The sequence below is a fragment of the Primulina huaijiensis genome, chromosome 2, assembly GCF_012295235.1.
Source record: "Primulina huaijiensis isolate GDHJ02 chromosome 2, ASM1229523v2, whole genome shotgun sequence".
Taxonomy (NCBI): Eukaryota; Viridiplantae; Streptophyta; class Magnoliopsida; order Lamiales; family Gesneriaceae; genus Primulina; species Primulina huaijiensis.
Window position 1 is genome coordinate 31,340,719 of NC_133307.1, and position 18,071 is coordinate 31,358,789.

The following is an 18,071-nucleotide window of genomic DNA, read 5'->3' on the forward strand; positions in this document are numbered from 1 at the left end:
TCTCACTAATAAATAATAATAATATTAGAATAGCATATTTTTACATAGAGTCGGAGGACTCATTGTGGAGAATACCGGTAAAGTTGGTTGAGGTCTTGAAACCTCCGTCCCCTTTTGCTTCGATACGATGCATTCGAGGAGGAATCGCCACTCTTTCTTTCTTCCCTGCTTAACCATATAATCAATCCATCCCGTTTGCATTTCATCGAACACTTCTACATCATCAATTTCTCTGAATTTTCACCCACAACAATGTCTTACTCGCACCTCCTTCACACTTCCTTCATCCCTACAGCTCCCCCGTCCCTCCGCTGCCGCAGTGAAGGATATGCCAATCTCACGTGGACTACTCTCCCAATTCAATCCAAGATCCGCGAGATATTCATGCCGGCGCTCAGCTCCACCATGACTGAGGGAAAAATCGTCAGCTGGATCAAATCGGAGGGCGAGAAGCTGGCTAAAGGGGAGTCTGTTGTTGTGGTTGAGTCGGATAAAGCGGATATGGATGTGGAGTCATTTTATGATGGGTATCTCGCTGCAATTATCGTGGACCAAGGCCTGTCTGCCGCTGTGGGATCCACTATTGCTTTGCTTGCCGAATCTGAGGAAGAGATTGCACTCGCCCAATCGCATAAATCTTCTTCCTCTGCTCCTGTTTCACCCCCTGCGCCTGCTGAAACCGACGCTCCGAAGGTGTTGGTCGAAATACCGAGCCGGCAGACGACCGCTTCAGCATCTGTATTTGCTAGCGTTACCAATGCTGCTGTTAATTCAGGTGCATTGGCACCGGCCGTGCATCCAGCGTCTGAAGGGGGGAAGAGAGTGGTGGCGTCACCATATGCCAAGAAATTGGCTAAGGATTTTGGGTTGGATTTGAGGGTTGTTATTGGGAGCGGGCCAAACGGTAGGGTTGTGGCCAAGGACGTTGAGGCTGCAGTGGCTGCGGCAAACGTTAGCGGCAGTGGTGGTACAGCGGTGCTTACCGAGATGGCTAAGCCGAAGGGTGTTGAGTTGGGGTCAGTAGTGCCTTTCACCACAATGCAAGGCGCGGTGAGCAGGAACATGGTGGAGAGCTTGGCAGTGCCGACCTTCAGAGTGGGTTACACGATCACAACTGATGCGCTTGATGCTTTGTACAAGAAGGTAACGTGATGTGACTATAGAATTATTAGTTTTTCTTTCTTGTTAAATGCAATCCATATGGTTAAAAATATTAGCTTAATTTGAGAAAAATCATCAGTGGATGAGTGCTAATGAAACATAAAAAATTCCGAGTCTGTTGTTATAATAAAATCGATAAATCTGGGGAGGCTTTTTTATTATCCAGCAGTATTCATTCTCATAGTCATATCATAGACTTGACCCGATAATACTAGTTAGTTACTAAGCCCTTGTTTGTTTTCACTTGGTAGAAGTAATTTTTTATTAGCAAGAGTAAAAACAAACACTATTTTTTTTTCCTTTGACCGATACAAAAATTCGTTTCTTTTCTCAAATTCCAACATAATCATTATTCTTTACTATATTTATCAGTAAATCCTAAAAATGCTCTGATATTATATAATATTTTAATTCAAAATGTTCTAATTTAAAATTTAAGGTAACGTTTTTAGAAATTTATGACATGATTGACAGAACTATATTATTTCTTCATAACAAAATCATGGGCATAATTATTTACCCAATACCATGTCTTCGAAAGATTTCTTTAATATTTTTATCATGACTAGTACTCATATTAATAGACGAGGAGGGAGACAAAAAAAGACTTGGATACAAACAACTAAGCATGATATGCATTATCTAAATATAGATGATGATATAATAGAATATGAAAAATAATGGCATAGGAGAATCTATATAGCCTACCTTCTTAGTGGAATGTGGCATAGGAGGATCCATATAGCCTACCCGCGTAGTGGAATAGAGGCTTGTGTGTTGTTGTACTCTTCCAAAAAACATCCCATAGCAAAACTTAACAAGTCCTAAGATCATCTCCAACCACAAAATCTATTTTGGTGCAAATTTTACATTAAAATAGTGCGATTTCTGCACCAAATACAACATCCATTTCCAACCCATTTACCATTTTGGTGCAACCGTTGGAGATGGCCTAAGACTCTATATCAACGAGGCCTTTCATTTTTTGTTTTCTTCTTATGTTTTTGTTGGGCAAGTTTTATTTTTTCAATATTTTTCAGATAAAGTCCAAAGGAGTGACAATGACAGCATTACTAGCCAAGGCCACTGCTCTTGCGCTGGTCGAACATCCTGTTGTGAATTCCAGTTGTAGAGATGGTAAAAGCTTTACATATAATAGTCGTATCAACATTGCAGTTGCAGTGGCCATAGACGGTGGTTTGATTACTCCAGTGCTTCTAGATGCTGATAAGGTAACCATACCATACATCTTCGTCATTCAATTCATGTGAGACTCTGCTGTTTGTGGCCCTTCTCTATTAATTACTTGATTAACTTCTATTTCTCATTGTAATACTTTCTTAGATCGACCTTTATTCACTATCAAGAAAGTGGAAGGAGTTAGTTGATAAAGCAAGAGCTAAGCAGCTCCAACCTAATGAATATAGTACAGGTAAGTTCACTAGGTTACACAAATGCTGTTACGCGACTGTAGAAAAGGTCTTCTTTTCCCTAATGTGACTCTCACAGTGATTTAAAGTCTTCTTGATTGTTTTTGAATTTGTCAGGACATAAAATTAACAAGTGTCTAGCCCTGAACTATTGTGATTCGGAATCTTAGCTGGCTGTCATCCATCCCTTAAAAACGATATAGTTCTGGTCAAGAACGCTAGTCATCTTTGAATTGTTTGTCTGATAAATCTCCCTTTAGCCGATGATAAAGTTCATCCATTAACAATTGTGTAGAAGTGAACAGAGATTGGGATCTATAACTGGATTGTGAAACTTGATTCATTGTCCATTTATGGGCATAGATCATTGTCTTCAAAGTGTTAATGGGAAATGGGAACTTACTGTGAATATTGACAGCTCCTTCTTGATATTGGCTTTTGGTTCATGATTGTTTGATACATTACAGGAACTTTCACACTATCTAACCTTGGAATGTTTGGCGTGGATCGCTTTGATGCCATCTTGCCCCCAGGAACTGTAAGTTGGAAGCTATAGTAAAGGCACTATTGTCATGGATTGATTGATAATATAAAATTTGCAGGTAATCTGATCATTTTGAACTATATTTGGCATTTCCACAGGGTGCAATTATGGCTGTTGGAGCTTCTCAACCCACTTTGGTTGGTACCAAGGATGGTAGGATTGGCCTGAAAAATCAGATGCAGGTGGATTCATTTGTTACTATAACTCGTCTGGTCAACTTTTATGTCTGCATTCATTTAATGAAACTTGTCACCTGCTTGAATTTTTATGTTGTGCCGTGTGTGCAATTCTTCCAGGTAAACGTTACTGCAGATCATCGGGTCATATATGGTGCTGATTTGGCAGCTTTCTTGCAAACATTAGCTAAGATTATTGAAGATCCAAAAGATCTAACCCTTTAAAGTCAAACTCATATTCAAAGATTCAAGATTCTGTGTTGTCTTAGCATGTCTATTCAAAGTGCTTTCCTTGCAAGAATAAAGGAGACCAATGTCCTTGTCAACCGAGCAATTATTATGATCCCCAAAATGCAGAAAAGAGATTTTGATCCAGCCATTTGTGGTGGCATTTGCTTCAGTTTGTTTTTCCAACTTTAATTGTTTTTAATTTTATAGATATTCCATTAGATTTCGTTGTTTAAGGCTCCAGCAACACTTTCTATTGTTCTTAATCGGGTACATAGACTATTTTGATCTTGAGGCTATGAATTTTTCGCAATGTTTCGCATCAGATATCATTCTGGTTGTTATGCGGCTACTATATATATATATATATATATATATATAAGCTTCCAATGGAGTCTGGTATTGGACCACTTAGGTTATCAACTTGTGAGTCCAACCTTTCTAGATCATTCAATCTTGAAATGGACGATGGTATTAAGCCATTCAGCCAGTTCCTGCTAAGATTCAGCCATTGCAATCTATTCAACTGGGTTATCTGTGTTGGGATTTCACCAACAAAATCGTTGAACTGCAGATATAAAGCTCGATGATTGATTAAATTGCCTATTGCCGGGGGCAGCGGACCAGTTGAGTTATTCTGGGCTAAAGGGCAGCGGACCAGTTGAGTTATTCTGGGCTAAATTCAACCATGCCAACTTTGTGCACATAGCCAATTCATTAGGTATCGTCCCAACCAAATTGGTGTTATCCAGCTCCAGATAAGTCAGTTTCACAAGATTTCTCGATGATCCAATTGGAATAATTCCATTGAGAGAATTGCTTCCTAATCTTAACCTAAACAAGTTTATGGATAGATTTCCAGGAATCAATCCTTCCAATTCATTGTATGACAAATCAAGAGACTCCAAATTCGGCCCTGATAGGAAATCGGACGGTCCAGTCAAACTGTTATAAACTAAGGTATAAATGTTTTAGATGCACAGTTATCCCAGGTGGAATAGTCCCGTTAAATTTGTTCTGATTAGCAGCAAGTCTCTGAAGTCTGAAGCGTGGTGATATTGGATAGTGAAGTGGGAATCCCACCACTCAAACTGTTGAGAGATAAGATTATGATTTCCAATTTGGCGAGGCCTCCCAATTTCTCAGGAATTGAGCCGGAGAATTTATTGTTACGAAGATCAATCAATTTCAGATTTCTGTATTTTGTGAGTTGTGCAGGGATTTCACCAGAAAAATTGTTGAAAGAAAGCTGAAGCTCCTCTAATAGATTCAGCTCCTCCCAGCTTGTAGGAACACTCCCTTCAAACATATTGCGGCTAAGATTCAGACTCCGGAGTGAATCCATCTCCACCAGCTGCAAATCAATCTTTCCATTGAACAAATTGTCGAAACAATCAAGCAACTCCACACCATTGAAAGCAGGCAAAGATCCTACCATCTTGTTCCCACTGAAGTTCAGCAATTCAACCCCCTGATACCTCAAAAAACCCATCTGGGACTGATCAGTTGATTGTTAGACACATCAAGTGACACTAAAGTATCAATCTTGCACACAAGTGGCAGAAATTCAGAGGTGGAAATGGCAAAAAATGGAAAAGATAGTCCAACAATGGAAGAATTGTCATAACTACAAGAAACTCCCCTCCATGAGGAGGGGCTTGAATCTTTTCCAACATCCTTCCACACAAAAGAAGAACCAGTACTGTTCTGAAAGATTTAATAAACCTGGGTCATGGTATTGGCATGATCAGAAGTCAACACCAACCGAAGGTAAATCAAGAAGACAAACAGTGTAACACACCTACCCATTCTCTCCCTAGTTTTTTCCATCTTTACATGCTTTCTGATCACTCACTAAAACGGCACAAAAGAACAGAAAAAACTTGAGCTTTATGCAATTTTATTCATCAACAACATGAAATAAAATGCAACAAGTACATATGATATATGTTTTTATATATTTGATATAGTTTGATTCATTAAGTCGAACATTAGATATTGTGTGGAAACTTGGGTTTCGGGAGTGGAGTGGACTGGACTGTTGGAAGATAGGAACAAAATAGTGCTCATTTCTTTATCGACTAACGAACCAGAAAACACGCACAAATTAATATTCACTCGTCATCGGTCAACGTCGTCACCTAGACTTGATAAATATTCTTATTGCATAATAATTTCTTCCTTTTTTTAAAAAAAGTTTGTGAGTGTAAATATTTCGGGAAATTGGCGTTGTCGTTTTTTTTGTGTTCAGTCCCTGGGTACTTTTTTAGTACCACATTTCCACATGAAGTGTACCACAATTTGTATGACATAGTACCACAATTTTGTGGGTAGGGAGTGAACCCAAAGAAATGTTTTGATTGTGGATTTTTCACCAACTTCCTCTAAATATTTGCGGTGATTATTTTTATTTAGATGTGAAATTAGAAACATGCGTAGTAATATAATTTGGACGAAAATTTAAATAAAACGTGGGAAATGATTTAATTAAATTTGCAATATATTTTGTATTATAAATAGATAGGAGAGATTTTTTTTTTATAAAAAAAATCTTCAACATACCAAAAATTAGTTAATTTTAGAGAGTTTAACGTAACTATAGATATATTTTTCTTTTATCTTTTCACGTAAGAAAAACAGTTTTTTTTTTTAATTTTTAATTTCTCTGTCGATGAATTTGTTTGAATCGTATACGTGATAGTCGATATTCAACAAAGAAGAATGTTGATGAAGTAACGTTCAAGATGCTCTTAAATTTAGGTGGGCGTTACCATTATTTGGACACGACAAATTGGTCTTACGTACTAAGAATCATTTATTTCGGTGGCCTTACGGTTAACTGTTACGAGGTATTATTGCCTATGTTTATCTAACTATTTTTTTTTTTTTTGGTTACAATACATTGCGAGAATCGATCCACATTTATCAAATAAGAAAACTTCAAAACAAAAGATTTCATGTCTTTGTAGTTGAATATGTTATATTACGTTTCAAAAAAGAAAAAAGAATATGTAATATTAGATTATATATATTTTATGAATTAAATAAATTTTAAAATAATTTCTTATGTATTTTATAAATAGATAATGATATATAAATATTTATCAATTCTGAGAACTTAGAAAATAAAAATAGAGAGTTTAAAAGATAATGATATATAAATATTTATCAATTCTGAGAACTTAGAAAATAAAAATAGAGAGTTGTTTTTTCGTCTTTTGTGTTTGACAATTTGTAATTTTGTTCATCTATGTTATCAAAATTGAGTTTTAGTCTTGTATATTTTAATTTTTTTTTTGACAATTTTGGTGATTTGTTTTGTACTTTTAGTCTTTTTTGTATAGATGTGTTTACGTGCCATATTAGAGTCATGTTAGCATCACATCGATAATATGAATAATTAAAATCACAAAGAGATAAACATAAATATTCAAATTTAAAATTTTCTCAAGAAAAATGTAAGATATTACAAATGCACTATATTATAAATTTACTATGGAATTTTGTAGTCATTTCTAACTAAAGAATGAGTAAAGACCAAAGTTAATTATATATGGTCCATGAGTATCATGCATATATCATATTTGACACGATCTAATGATATTTTTCTGCTTACAAATCGGATATTATTCTTTATAATTAGATTCTCGACAAATATCAGTGAGAAATTTATATAATATGTTTTTTCACCACATTTATTTTGTAGTTAATAAAAACATGTTCAGTTTTCATATATTCAATAACTTAGTTCTTTTTAGTTTTTTTAATCCAAAAATACTAAATATATCGAATATGGTTTATTTGGTACCGATTATCTTCTACATTATACATATAGCTAGAATCATATTACTCACATTAAAATTTATATAATAAATTCATATTTGTTGTTTCTCTTTATTTGTTTATGTATTTTTTTAATGTATGTAGTATAAGATTTTATTTTTAGTACAATATCAATTAAATCATATTTCATATATTTAGTGGTTCAGATAAAATTTTTATAATAAAAAAACAAATTAAAATTTGAAAACTAAATTTCGAAAAGTTACAAAACTAAAACTTAAAACAAATCAAGAATAAAATTACAAATTTTTATATTTTTAATTCATCGATTTCCATTTTACTGGATCTTATTTGTCGATACCCATTGTTTGCTGGATCTTATATAACCAAAGAAAGACCACAACAGCAGCAGCGATGGCCTCTTACAACGAAACCCTTAAACATTTCTCGTTCTTATTACCATACTTTTCTGCGTCACGGCGACTGAAGATAAAAGTGCCGAATCTCCCGAATGCAGCAAGATCAATTCAGTTATGGAAATATGCACTCTGACTTTGTATCCCAATTCTGGTTACAACTCCCTTGTGAAGAATCTTGTTCCAAAATGACACCACTCAGCCTGAGAAAATCTACATGAAATCTATTCAAGAAGCCATGGCTGAAGTTTCAAGAACGACCCTCGATTTTTCCGAGAATGGAACGCTTCAAAACTTGTCATCGGCAAAATCCAGCCCTTTCTGCGATGGGAACCTGTAGGGAGCTTATTTCTCTTGCCATGGACAACCTTAAAAAATCTTCGTCCTTGATCGATGGATCCTCTTTGGAGAAGAGTTATGACAACATAAGAAGTTGGCTGAGCGCTCCAACAACTGATCTTCAGACATGTGGGGATGGGTTTTAGGATTTATCCAAGCAGGTAAGAAAAATTGCTGTGGCAAAACTGAAGAACTCGACCGACTATACGAGCACCACACTTGCAATTGCGACTGAGATTGGGAAATGTGAACAAGCAAAGAGGAAACATCTGCAAAAGGCGAATTCAGTGTTGGTGTTGGATCGAAATCAAGGTTTGGTTGGGCTTCAAGATTGTTCCTTTCTAGCTAGTATAAAATGACTCCAAAAATTTTTTGTGAGAATTTCTCTCTAAGAACGTTAAGCAAAAAGTGTTGATATACATTTTTTCCACCATCACTTTAAAAACATTATAATAAACTAAAGCTAATACTATAAAAGCAAAATAATAATGACATAATAATATATCTGGAAATAAACATTAGGTAACTCAGATGTATAATTTCACTTAAATACCCAATTAAAGCAAATCTTTGATCAAATGAGGATTTAAAATAGATTTGACAAAATTATGCAGGTTGATGTATAAGATGCAAAGTAAATGGCAAAGTGAAGTACATAAAATTAGTAAGAGGAAAGTGAGTTATATAAATTCGAACCACCTTTGGGTATGTTCGTTTCCCGACTCTGCTTGAGAGGGATACACTCTTGAGTAGTATTCATTTTACTCCTATCTTAAACCACTATTTTCCCAACTAATTTCATTGAAGATCTTGACCAGTTGGCCTTGATCTTATTAAGTTAGGTTGTGTTTGGACGATAGTATTTGATTTAAAAGAACGACACACATCTTAGTTGTATTTCAAATACATTATAATCATCAGTATATTTACATAACTTCAGTCTCTCCGACATAAAAAAATAATAATAATTTATTATTACATAATATAATATCTATTTATATATAAATGACAGGGACTTTGGGTCTTGATTGAGTTCATTAAGATAATAGCAATATATACATTAGCCACTCCCACAAGTTGTAGCCGTTGAACTAAACTTGTACAAAGTTATATTCAACCTGGACCCTTAGCTTCCACTCTCCACCAGTTAATTATAAACCTCAAGAAAACAAGTCAATGGCCTCCGCGGAAGATGACTTCACTTTCCCCGCCAACGGCAAATCACAGCCACACTTCATCGGGTCTCCGCCTCTGTGGCGCCACCTCGCTGCCTCCCGCCAAAACTCAGAGCTACTTTACAAAGGTGAACAAGAAGAGGAGGATCAAGAGAAATCCAGCACGTCTCTAATACAAGAATTCAAAGCCAGCAGTGCTGGGAACACTTTCAATGATGATGAAGAGGAGAAAATGGATATGTTGTGGGAGGATTTGAATGAAGAATTTCCAAGAAATTCTGGGAAATTTTCACACAACACAGATGTTTCATCGCCGGAAAGATCGGTGCAAATCAGTTGTATTAAAGCTATGAAATTGTCGAAAGCAAATGGGCATATGATCTCTCGGAAGAAATCAAACATTCTTGTTTTCATCAAAATCGTCAAAAAGGCTTTTGCGATCCATAATTCTCGTCGCAGCTCCATTAAGAAGCATGGTAAATATTTTTGAATTTACGCGTGATATATCATATACACGGAGTGATGTTGATACATAATAATTTACTAGAATTAATTTTTCATTTTCTTTCTGAAACTCTGATAATCTTTTATTCGCATATATTTATCTGAGTGATATATATATCGATTCAAGAAAAGAGGGGAGCCATGAAATCGTATATGCATTCGGTAACAAGATATTTAACTTAAAGATTCATAATTTATTTAATTTATTATGCAAGTATGGCCATTTAATTTCTATATATATTATGTAAGTATTATAATTTATATGTGTCGTTCATATCATGAGTCAACTCTCAAGTCTCTTATCATCATTCTCCGTGTGCGCGCGCGCGTATATTGGTATACATGTTTCTAGAAAAATATATTCCGAAAATAATGTTAGAATTGCTCCCAAAAAAAAATAAAAATAAAATTCATATCTCAATTATAAACCGTAAATATAATTTGAGAGTTACAAAAAAGAAACACTAAATCAGCTAGTTGTTTTTGTTAGGGGTTCATCTTTGATATAATATCGAGTATTGATACAAACACACATTTAAAAATGGAAGTAGTTTAGAAATCACAAAAATGAGACACTTAAATATTAAAATAAGTTGATCTACATGAGACCCTATAAAGAAAATGATATACACATAAATGATATAGAGATGTCAACCACTAATTAGCACTAGTACTCCCAGTACTCACACATCTTTAAATAAATATAAAAAAAATATTTTAAGTTGTAAGTTAGTTCATCTTTACAAATCATTATTTATGAATAGTTATAGGCCGATGAGCATTCTTTTTCATCAAATTATTGTTGAGAGAGAATAATTTACTTCATGTATATTCAACCGCAGTTTTAACAATTTTTTCGCTTAAATTCGACAACAGCACAAGAATAAAATATCACAGCAGAAAATAATAATTTGAAGTGAGTAAAACTAAAGCTTTAAATAAGTGGCTAAAACTTTTCTGGAGTGCATAAATTTGACAAAAAATTGTGTTGTAAAAAACGAATTGAATACATCGGTACAAATATATCTGGCCGTTAGTTTAAGCATTGTACATTCAAGAAATGAAATTAAATTGGATTCAACTGAGGACCTGTAGTCAGACGTTTTAGTATCTTTCCAGTGAATTGAGAATCCAGTGATTCTGATCTTGCTTGCTAGCGTCGTGTAAATGATTCGAATACGACGGGTTCCACCATTCTTCACAGCAAGTTGGTGATTACTTATATTATATTGTCACAGATCCAGCATTCCAAGAATAATGCAGATTCTTACCAAATGGAAAATTACCGCGTTGTCGGACATATGGTACAAAAGAATCATTTGTCAAAGCTTGATCATCATGAAACTACCCCGTCTCCATTTGGGGGATATTTCTCTTCTCTTCTGACCTGTGATGGTACAGCTTCGCAATCTTTCGTCTCTCACAGTCCTGAAACACATAATTTGAGCTTAGGCACAAAAAGTCTACATCCATACTGAATTCTCTCATATACACATTGAAGAGCTTATACAGGGTGAATTACAAGTTTGCACCTTGAACATATTGAGATAAAATGGTTTGTCAGGATTCTTCCTTCGCAACTTGTGATATGCATAGGCAAAACTTAGCTGATCACGAGGAGTAAACCGATCAACCTCATTAAACCAAAGGCAAGAAAATAAGTTTGACATTGGTGTATGTGCTCTAACAATGAAAGACCCCTCGGGTACATCTGCAAAACAAATACTGCATCACGTAAAAGAGCACCAAAGATTATGTTGAAACCAAAAACATTTATAGATATAGCGCGCAAAATCATACTGCTAGGTAGAAGCTTGTGTGGGTCTGACGCATTGAACTTTTTCATCCCATCTGCTTGGTAGAAAGCAAACTGTTCGTCTATTACACTATGGTTGTACTTGTTAAGCTTTTTATTCTGAGCAACCTCTTCCCACAAACAATGACGGTCATAGTGGTTGGAAATAGCGTACTCATGATCTTTTCTCCAAAGGAAGTATTCTAAGATAACCAAAGGATCAAGTTGAAGACGAAGTTTGCTATCCAACCAAATTGAGTACCTAAATTACAGCCAGATGGATGTTTATAAGGGAAGGTGGTAAAATTAGATCAAAAGAAACATTAAAATACAAAAAAGAAAAAATAAATGTCTCAAAAGCGAAGTCTTTGACTCCTGAATCCCAACCTCCCTTAATTTCATGTTGAGTGAATTTATAAACTACAAATAATAGAATATGAAACATCCATAGGTTAATACGAAACACCTGGAAGAATTTAAAGAAGGTAATATGTTTGTTCTACAAGAGTGATAGATCTATCATCCTGAAGTAAACAAGGACATTGTTATAACTCATGCGGATTAGATTTACACCAAATGCATTTAAAAGGACTGAAATATGAATATTATTAAAATAGAGAAGAATAGAAAATGGTGTGAACAATATTTCTGCAATCATTGACCACAATAATCAACTAATCATTTACCTGGCTGAAGGAAAAAGCCGGTGCGGCAAAAATTTTGGTATCTTGCCAACTCTCCGCATATCAGTGTAAGGAAGATTTTTTACCACCACAATCCTCCATAACCCAATAAAGCCCATCATATCTGGGGTTTGGCCTTCTGAAGAAAGAGCTTGTAGAGTCAGCTCATCCATAAACATGACAAAGCACACATTTTTCCTTGATGTGCGAGAGACCTGAGTTTGGAAAGGAAGTGAATGAAATTAAATGCTGTGCTCTAGCAATCAATTTCTATGTCGTGAATTACCAATAACGAGTTTTCTTTATTGAACCACTTGATATTTCCACTTCAATCGTTAACCTCTACAGTTAGAATCGTGGTTTTTATCTGAGACAATCATGGTACTGCTAACAACTAAAGAGTTTTTATTCATAAAAGTTTTCCCACAATGCCCTCCTTTTCTTTGTTTTATGAAATCTATAAAAAAAAGTCATGAGTGCAGTTTCATGAGTGTACAAGAAGGTCTGCAATACAAAAAGGAAAACTTTGTCAGCATCAATGAAAACAAAAACCAGATACCAATACATAATTCTGTACTGATCTTACTGAAAGCAGATGAATTAGCAAATCAAGAAGAAGAACAAGTTATGCATATTATCTCATATTTTTGTATCGGTTTCCAAAACCTGAATGTAAACTATTTATAAATGTTATTGAGAGATGCTATTTTCCCTCAAGCTTAAAACAACAAATCACTGATGCCCTCTCCCATTTTTAACATTGGCCACAGGATTCAAATCTAATCAATTTGACAAAGTTCTGAATATCAGAACACAGATGCATCCAAAATAGTTTGTCATTGCATTTTCTTATGCTAAGCCAATGATCTCGTTCATGCTTTTCATATATCCAAGACGTACAGTGTTTTAAAGACTTGTAAACTAAGGGGAAAAGAATAATACCGTCCTGCCCATTGGTGATCTCAACCGATCAGAATTCCCAAAGATACAAGACATTACAGCGATGTGGCAGCTACTAATGTATTTTGCATCATCTTCTGCCAAGTCAAATCCTGTACTTGGTGACCCTTTAGGGCCTTTCACAAAACCACAATTGATTTTCTGATCATGAGCAATAAATGATTCTTCCCTCTCAATGAGACTCTGATGTCCGGCAAATCTAGGTTCCCATTTTTCGTTTTCAATTATTTTTTCCTCTATTTCTGTATATTGCAAGGAAAATCTGGCAAACTTTCGACTTTGTACAGGCTCAATGAGTAGAGAAGAAGAGTCCAAAAGTTTCATCTCACAAGAACCTGAAAATGTTGAGCATCAGCATCTCAAGCCAAACCAATAACAGAAATGGTGAAAAAGAAAAAGGGAAAAGTGCATTAGCATACCAACAATCAGTCAGTATCAAATTTAGATGGCAATATTTCAATTAGGAAAAAGAAAGGAAAAGGTTGACATGATGTCAATGAGTAGATACACATGAAGGCGTGATTCAAAAGCAATTTTAGATAAAGTAACATATATTTCTTCAGATCTTGCAAGTGCGTCCGATACGAAAAATGCAAAAAATCAGATTTGCAATTCTATTGTGTGTATGTGTGTTTTTTTACCATATTAGTCTTGGAGTACGGGAAATCCATTCCCTCATATTGTAGTAATAAATAAAATTTTATGAGACTGCGCAAGACTGCGCATAAAATTGAACGAGTACACTATGTCATCATCAAAGTTTGCGTAATGTCTAAGGTGGCAACTGTAACTTAATAACAGAGAAAGAAATTACGTTGAGCTCAATGTCAAAAGACTTTATCCTTCAATTCCAGCTGTGTAAAAATTCAACCACAGACTTCTCTAGTCATCGAGTAACATGATCTTTTAACAAAAAGAAATCAACTTCTTATTAAGTAAAACTACAACTTTGTAAGAAATGACATAATTACCTGAAAATTTTCGACGTTTTGACTTCTTCTTGCTACTTGAGTGCCTTTCAGGTACTAATTTTCTGACAGGTTGATCTTCCAGAAAAGTGACATTTTCAGAATCTGAGTTCACTTTTGGATGCTGAGAGTGTAAAAGGGATTCTTCGGTAAACAAATCAGCAGAACCTGAATCAACGTTTTCAATGACTTCTTGCTTTTTATTTCTAGCATGCTGACCAAGAAACGACTCTCCAGTGTTGATACTATCGGGTTTACTGGCATCAGAGTGGTCCTTGTTATTATGTGAAGTATTATCATATTCTTCCATTTGATCATCCTGTATGTCAATACCGTCGTCGTATTCATCATCAGCATCTAACTCTCTCTGTTTTCCATCGTTAGAATTTCCTAATTGCTGGTTGCTACTGTCATTCACATCCATTGACCCCTCAATGCTCTTTAGTGAGGCTTCATATTCAGCCTCATACATTTTTAATTCATTGCGCCCAGCCTCATTGTACAAACTATTACCCCGGTGATCGGAAACTTTCGAAGGTTTGTCTGACAGTGACTTTTTATCGTTGTCTTTCACTTCAGCATGAACGTTATCCACAGAATTATCCTGGGTTTGCTCCAATTCCTCCTCACTATAATCTTCATCCCTTCTCCTATCATCCTTGTCCCAATATCGTGAATCCCGGCCATGTGCTACTGATCCATCTCCAAATTTGAGCTCCTCCATTTTTGGAATTTGTGTAATATTCATGAGAAAATCCGTATCATTTTCCATTTCATCATCCTGGATTTGGTGTCTATTTGTTTCCCCTCCTAAACACAGAAAATAAGTAAATACCAAGACCAAACTTCCAACCAGGTAGCCGACCATAATATAGTATTTTATTGACAGTAGAACTGAAGCAATTGTTTATAATTAAAAATAGTTTAGTTTCAAGTTAACTTTATATAAATCCCGATGCGCAACCAAACACATTTTTAAAACCCCACAGAAGTAAAACATCTACATGCTACACATTATTATAAGCTCTAATTGATAAGTCTACCAACACTAGACTTCTTGCTCAAAATTCTACAAGCTTGGTTTCTCAAATCTACGACGTCTCACCAAGGCTTTAGAAACTATTTCGTTCAGATAGCAAAAGCATTATAGGTACCTCTGAATCATTGCGCCAGCATCAAAACATCCGTCACAGCAAGGGGAACAAACAATTACAACCAAAATTCCATCATCTCTCAAATTCACCAATACACAAATCTTGCAATTTCTAATTCTTCGTTAGTTTTTTCACTCAAAAGAAGACTTTATTCCCATATCAAATCTAGCATAGAAATTATTAATAGCTGCCAACAGTTCGAAAAACAAGTTAATTAATGTCTATATCAATTCGACTAATTAACCAGTCCAATCAATACCTATTACCACGGCTTCATGCCCTCTCCCGTTACTTTAAGCAATTAATCAATAAATAGTTCACATCAACAAAACCGAGCACAAACACGCGATCACATAAAACGAAAAAAAACGAGCTTTATCTACAGCAAGGAAATACACACCTTTACTCTGCAATGAGAAGTAGAAGAAAGCAGAGATCGAGAGAATAAGTAAAAGCGTCAGACCGCCAAATCCAGTCGAGATCTTATAACCCTGCGAGGCCTTCGATCGCCGATGCTGATGGTGATGAGAGTGTCGGGAGCCAAATCCGCCTCGAACGGGGATCGACACGTGATCCGCAGCGACGCCGTTTCTTGCCCCACTAATGCCTCCGAATTGCCTGAACTGAGCCATCCGCGCATTATTGGATGTAGATACAAATTTCTCGTGCGTATATCCGCAGGGTTTAGAGTTGAAAATTTGTGGGTTTTTGAAGGGTATAGTTGGGAATACACGTCCCCGTTCTGACACTCGGAGGCAGGTGGAGTTCACCGGAGAGAGTTGCTTAGCGCGGGGGGAAGCGGTGTGAGGGACGTGATGGTGGGTTCAATTTATTTATTTGCAATATTTGTTATATACCAAAATGCCACTGCTTCAATAAATCTATTTTTCCTTCCTTAGATTTTCTTCCCAAAATTAGGAAATTCTCACCAAATTCTGAATTTATTAAGATTCCCAAAGTTTCAAACTTCCAGAGGAAATAAATTTTAAATTTTTTTGTTGATATATTAACTAGATAAATATTAAATCATTTGCTATTCGAACTTCAATTTAAATTGATTGTATTTAAATAGAGTCATATCATTATTATAAAAATAATTATAAATTAAAGTGTAATTTTGAAATAATGAATTAAAAGAGAAAAACTGTAAAAAAAAAGCTTTTATCATTATTATAAAGATTCTTNTCATGCGATTCCTAGAAAAAGCAGCAATCGAATGGGCAATTACATTTGCCGATCGCCTAATATGACTAAGGGTAATGTTACTTTGAGAGTCCAAGAAATTTATGACATCTGTAGCTATGGACCATACGTAACTGATATTCTCTTCTGGCTTTGTGAATGCTTGCACTGCTAGAAGAGAGTCTGATGTAACTTGATGAATCGGTAAGTCGTGCAATTGAGCAATCTGTAAACCACCTTCAATAGCGAGAAGTTCAGCACACGTAATAGACTGGGGTTTATCAATTTTCTTTCCAAATGCTAGGACTGGTTGTCCCTCGTGGTGTCTGATCACCCCTCCAATTGCATATTTATTGGAATCTTCATTATAAGCGGCATCTACATCCAATCTGAGTTTATTTTCTGGTGGGGCAACTCAGACCTTAGGTGAATTACAATTGTTAGGTTCCATGGTAGAAGATAGAGCTAGTCTAGCATGTTGAAAGTCATGTAATAGAATCTCACTCCAATCTGCATTAATGCCATCTGAATGTCCCTTTTTCTTGTATGTCAAGCTCAATCGTTCAGACCAGGTTGCCCAAGTTCGCTTCGCAAACATCTCAAAGTCTGGTTTACTAAGCTTCTCCTTCATCCATAGGAAAATATCAATAGTAGGTAAATTACAAGATTTGACCATCAAAAAAAGATATTTTAACGAGTAGCAATTTGGGCGAGCTATGTACACGTCATGTGGGCTTAGATTTCAATTGGGTTGATTAAATCTAAAATAAGATGATAAATTATATTTTATTCATTTTTAATAATCAAATAAATATAAAATTAACGAAAATATAAAAGATAATATTATAATTTTGCATTTAATGAATTGATTGATATATGTAGATAAATAATCAATATACATAATTGTAATCAAATATTTGTTGAGATTTGATTATTTTATTAATCAATCACATCAAGCGAATTAAACATTCCCTCATATTATCAAAAATTCAACGACAGTCAAATCTCTTCTCTTACCGTTAAATTGAATTTTATTGTTAAGTCATATATGTTAATATTTTTATAACATATAATATAATAATACTATCTCCATCCAAATATCTACACTGCATTTCATTTCTCATTTATCCGAATTAAACATATAGGCAAGTGTATATATTTAGTAGTTTTTTTCCTGTTCATTGACTAATCACTACAAGAAAAACGCTAAACGACAACAGATTTTATCCGTTGTCGTAGGCCTTTAAAAACTGTTGTAATTGAGGGTGTGTTGACCAGTAGATGTGTATTGACCAGTAGATGTGTATTTATTTTCATGGAGTCTAGAAAGGCTCTTTTCCCAATTACAAAATATTTTTACTAATTGTTTGTTTCAGCTAACTAATTGAGATTATATATTGACTTTAGTTGTTAACTCAACTCAAGTCCTTGTGAGGATTTTAAAAGCACAAAAATTTTGAAATATGTGTATTCACCCCCTTCTAAATACTTTATCGATTTTAATATATCTTATAATTACTTATAATAATATTAAATATCATATTTAAATAAATTTGAAAAAAATATGGTAAAC

The 18,071-nt window shown here is 34.9% G+C and overlaps 3 protein-coding genes across 3 annotated transcripts; 2 read left to right on the forward strand and 1 right to left on the reverse strand.

Annotated features, from left to right (window-relative positions):
- Positions 1–33: 33 nt before the first annotated feature.
- On the forward strand, positions 34–3,851 carry LOC140971654 (dihydrolipoyllysine-residue acetyltransferase component 5 of pyruvate dehydrogenase complex, chloroplastic-like). Its single transcript, XM_073434019.1, has 6 exons — positions 34–1,143; positions 2,202–2,393; positions 2,506–2,593; positions 3,059–3,129; positions 3,234–3,317; positions 3,432–3,851. The coding sequence occupies exons 1-6, from the start codon at positions 253–255 to the stop codon at positions 3,534–3,536; spliced, it is 1,431 nt and encodes a 476-aa protein (XP_073290120.1). The 5' UTR covers positions 34–252; the 3' UTR covers positions 3,537–3,851.
- Positions 3,852–9,253: 5,402 nt separating this feature from the next.
- LOC140958442 (uncharacterized) lies at positions 9,254–9,742 on the forward strand. The gene has a single exon (XM_073415886.1). It carries the CDS (start codon positions 9,254–9,256, stop codon positions 9,740–9,742), a length of 489 nt encoding a protein of 162 aa, XP_073271987.1.
- Positions 9,743–10,695: 953 nt separating this feature from the next.
- LOC140971655 (uncharacterized) lies at positions 10,696–16,132 on the reverse strand. The gene is made up of 7 exons (XM_073434020.1): positions 15,717–16,132; positions 14,166–14,972; positions 13,177–13,529; positions 12,238–12,449; positions 11,557–11,813; positions 11,289–11,467; positions 10,696–11,184 (listed from the first exon to the last, which is right to left on the reverse strand). The coding sequence occupies exons 1-7, from the start codon at positions 15,946–15,948 to the stop codon at positions 11,101–11,103; spliced, it is 2,124 nt and encodes a 707-aa protein (XP_073290121.1). The 5' UTR covers positions 15,949–16,132; the 3' UTR covers positions 10,696–11,100.
- Positions 16,133–18,071: the final 1,939 nt, after the last annotated feature.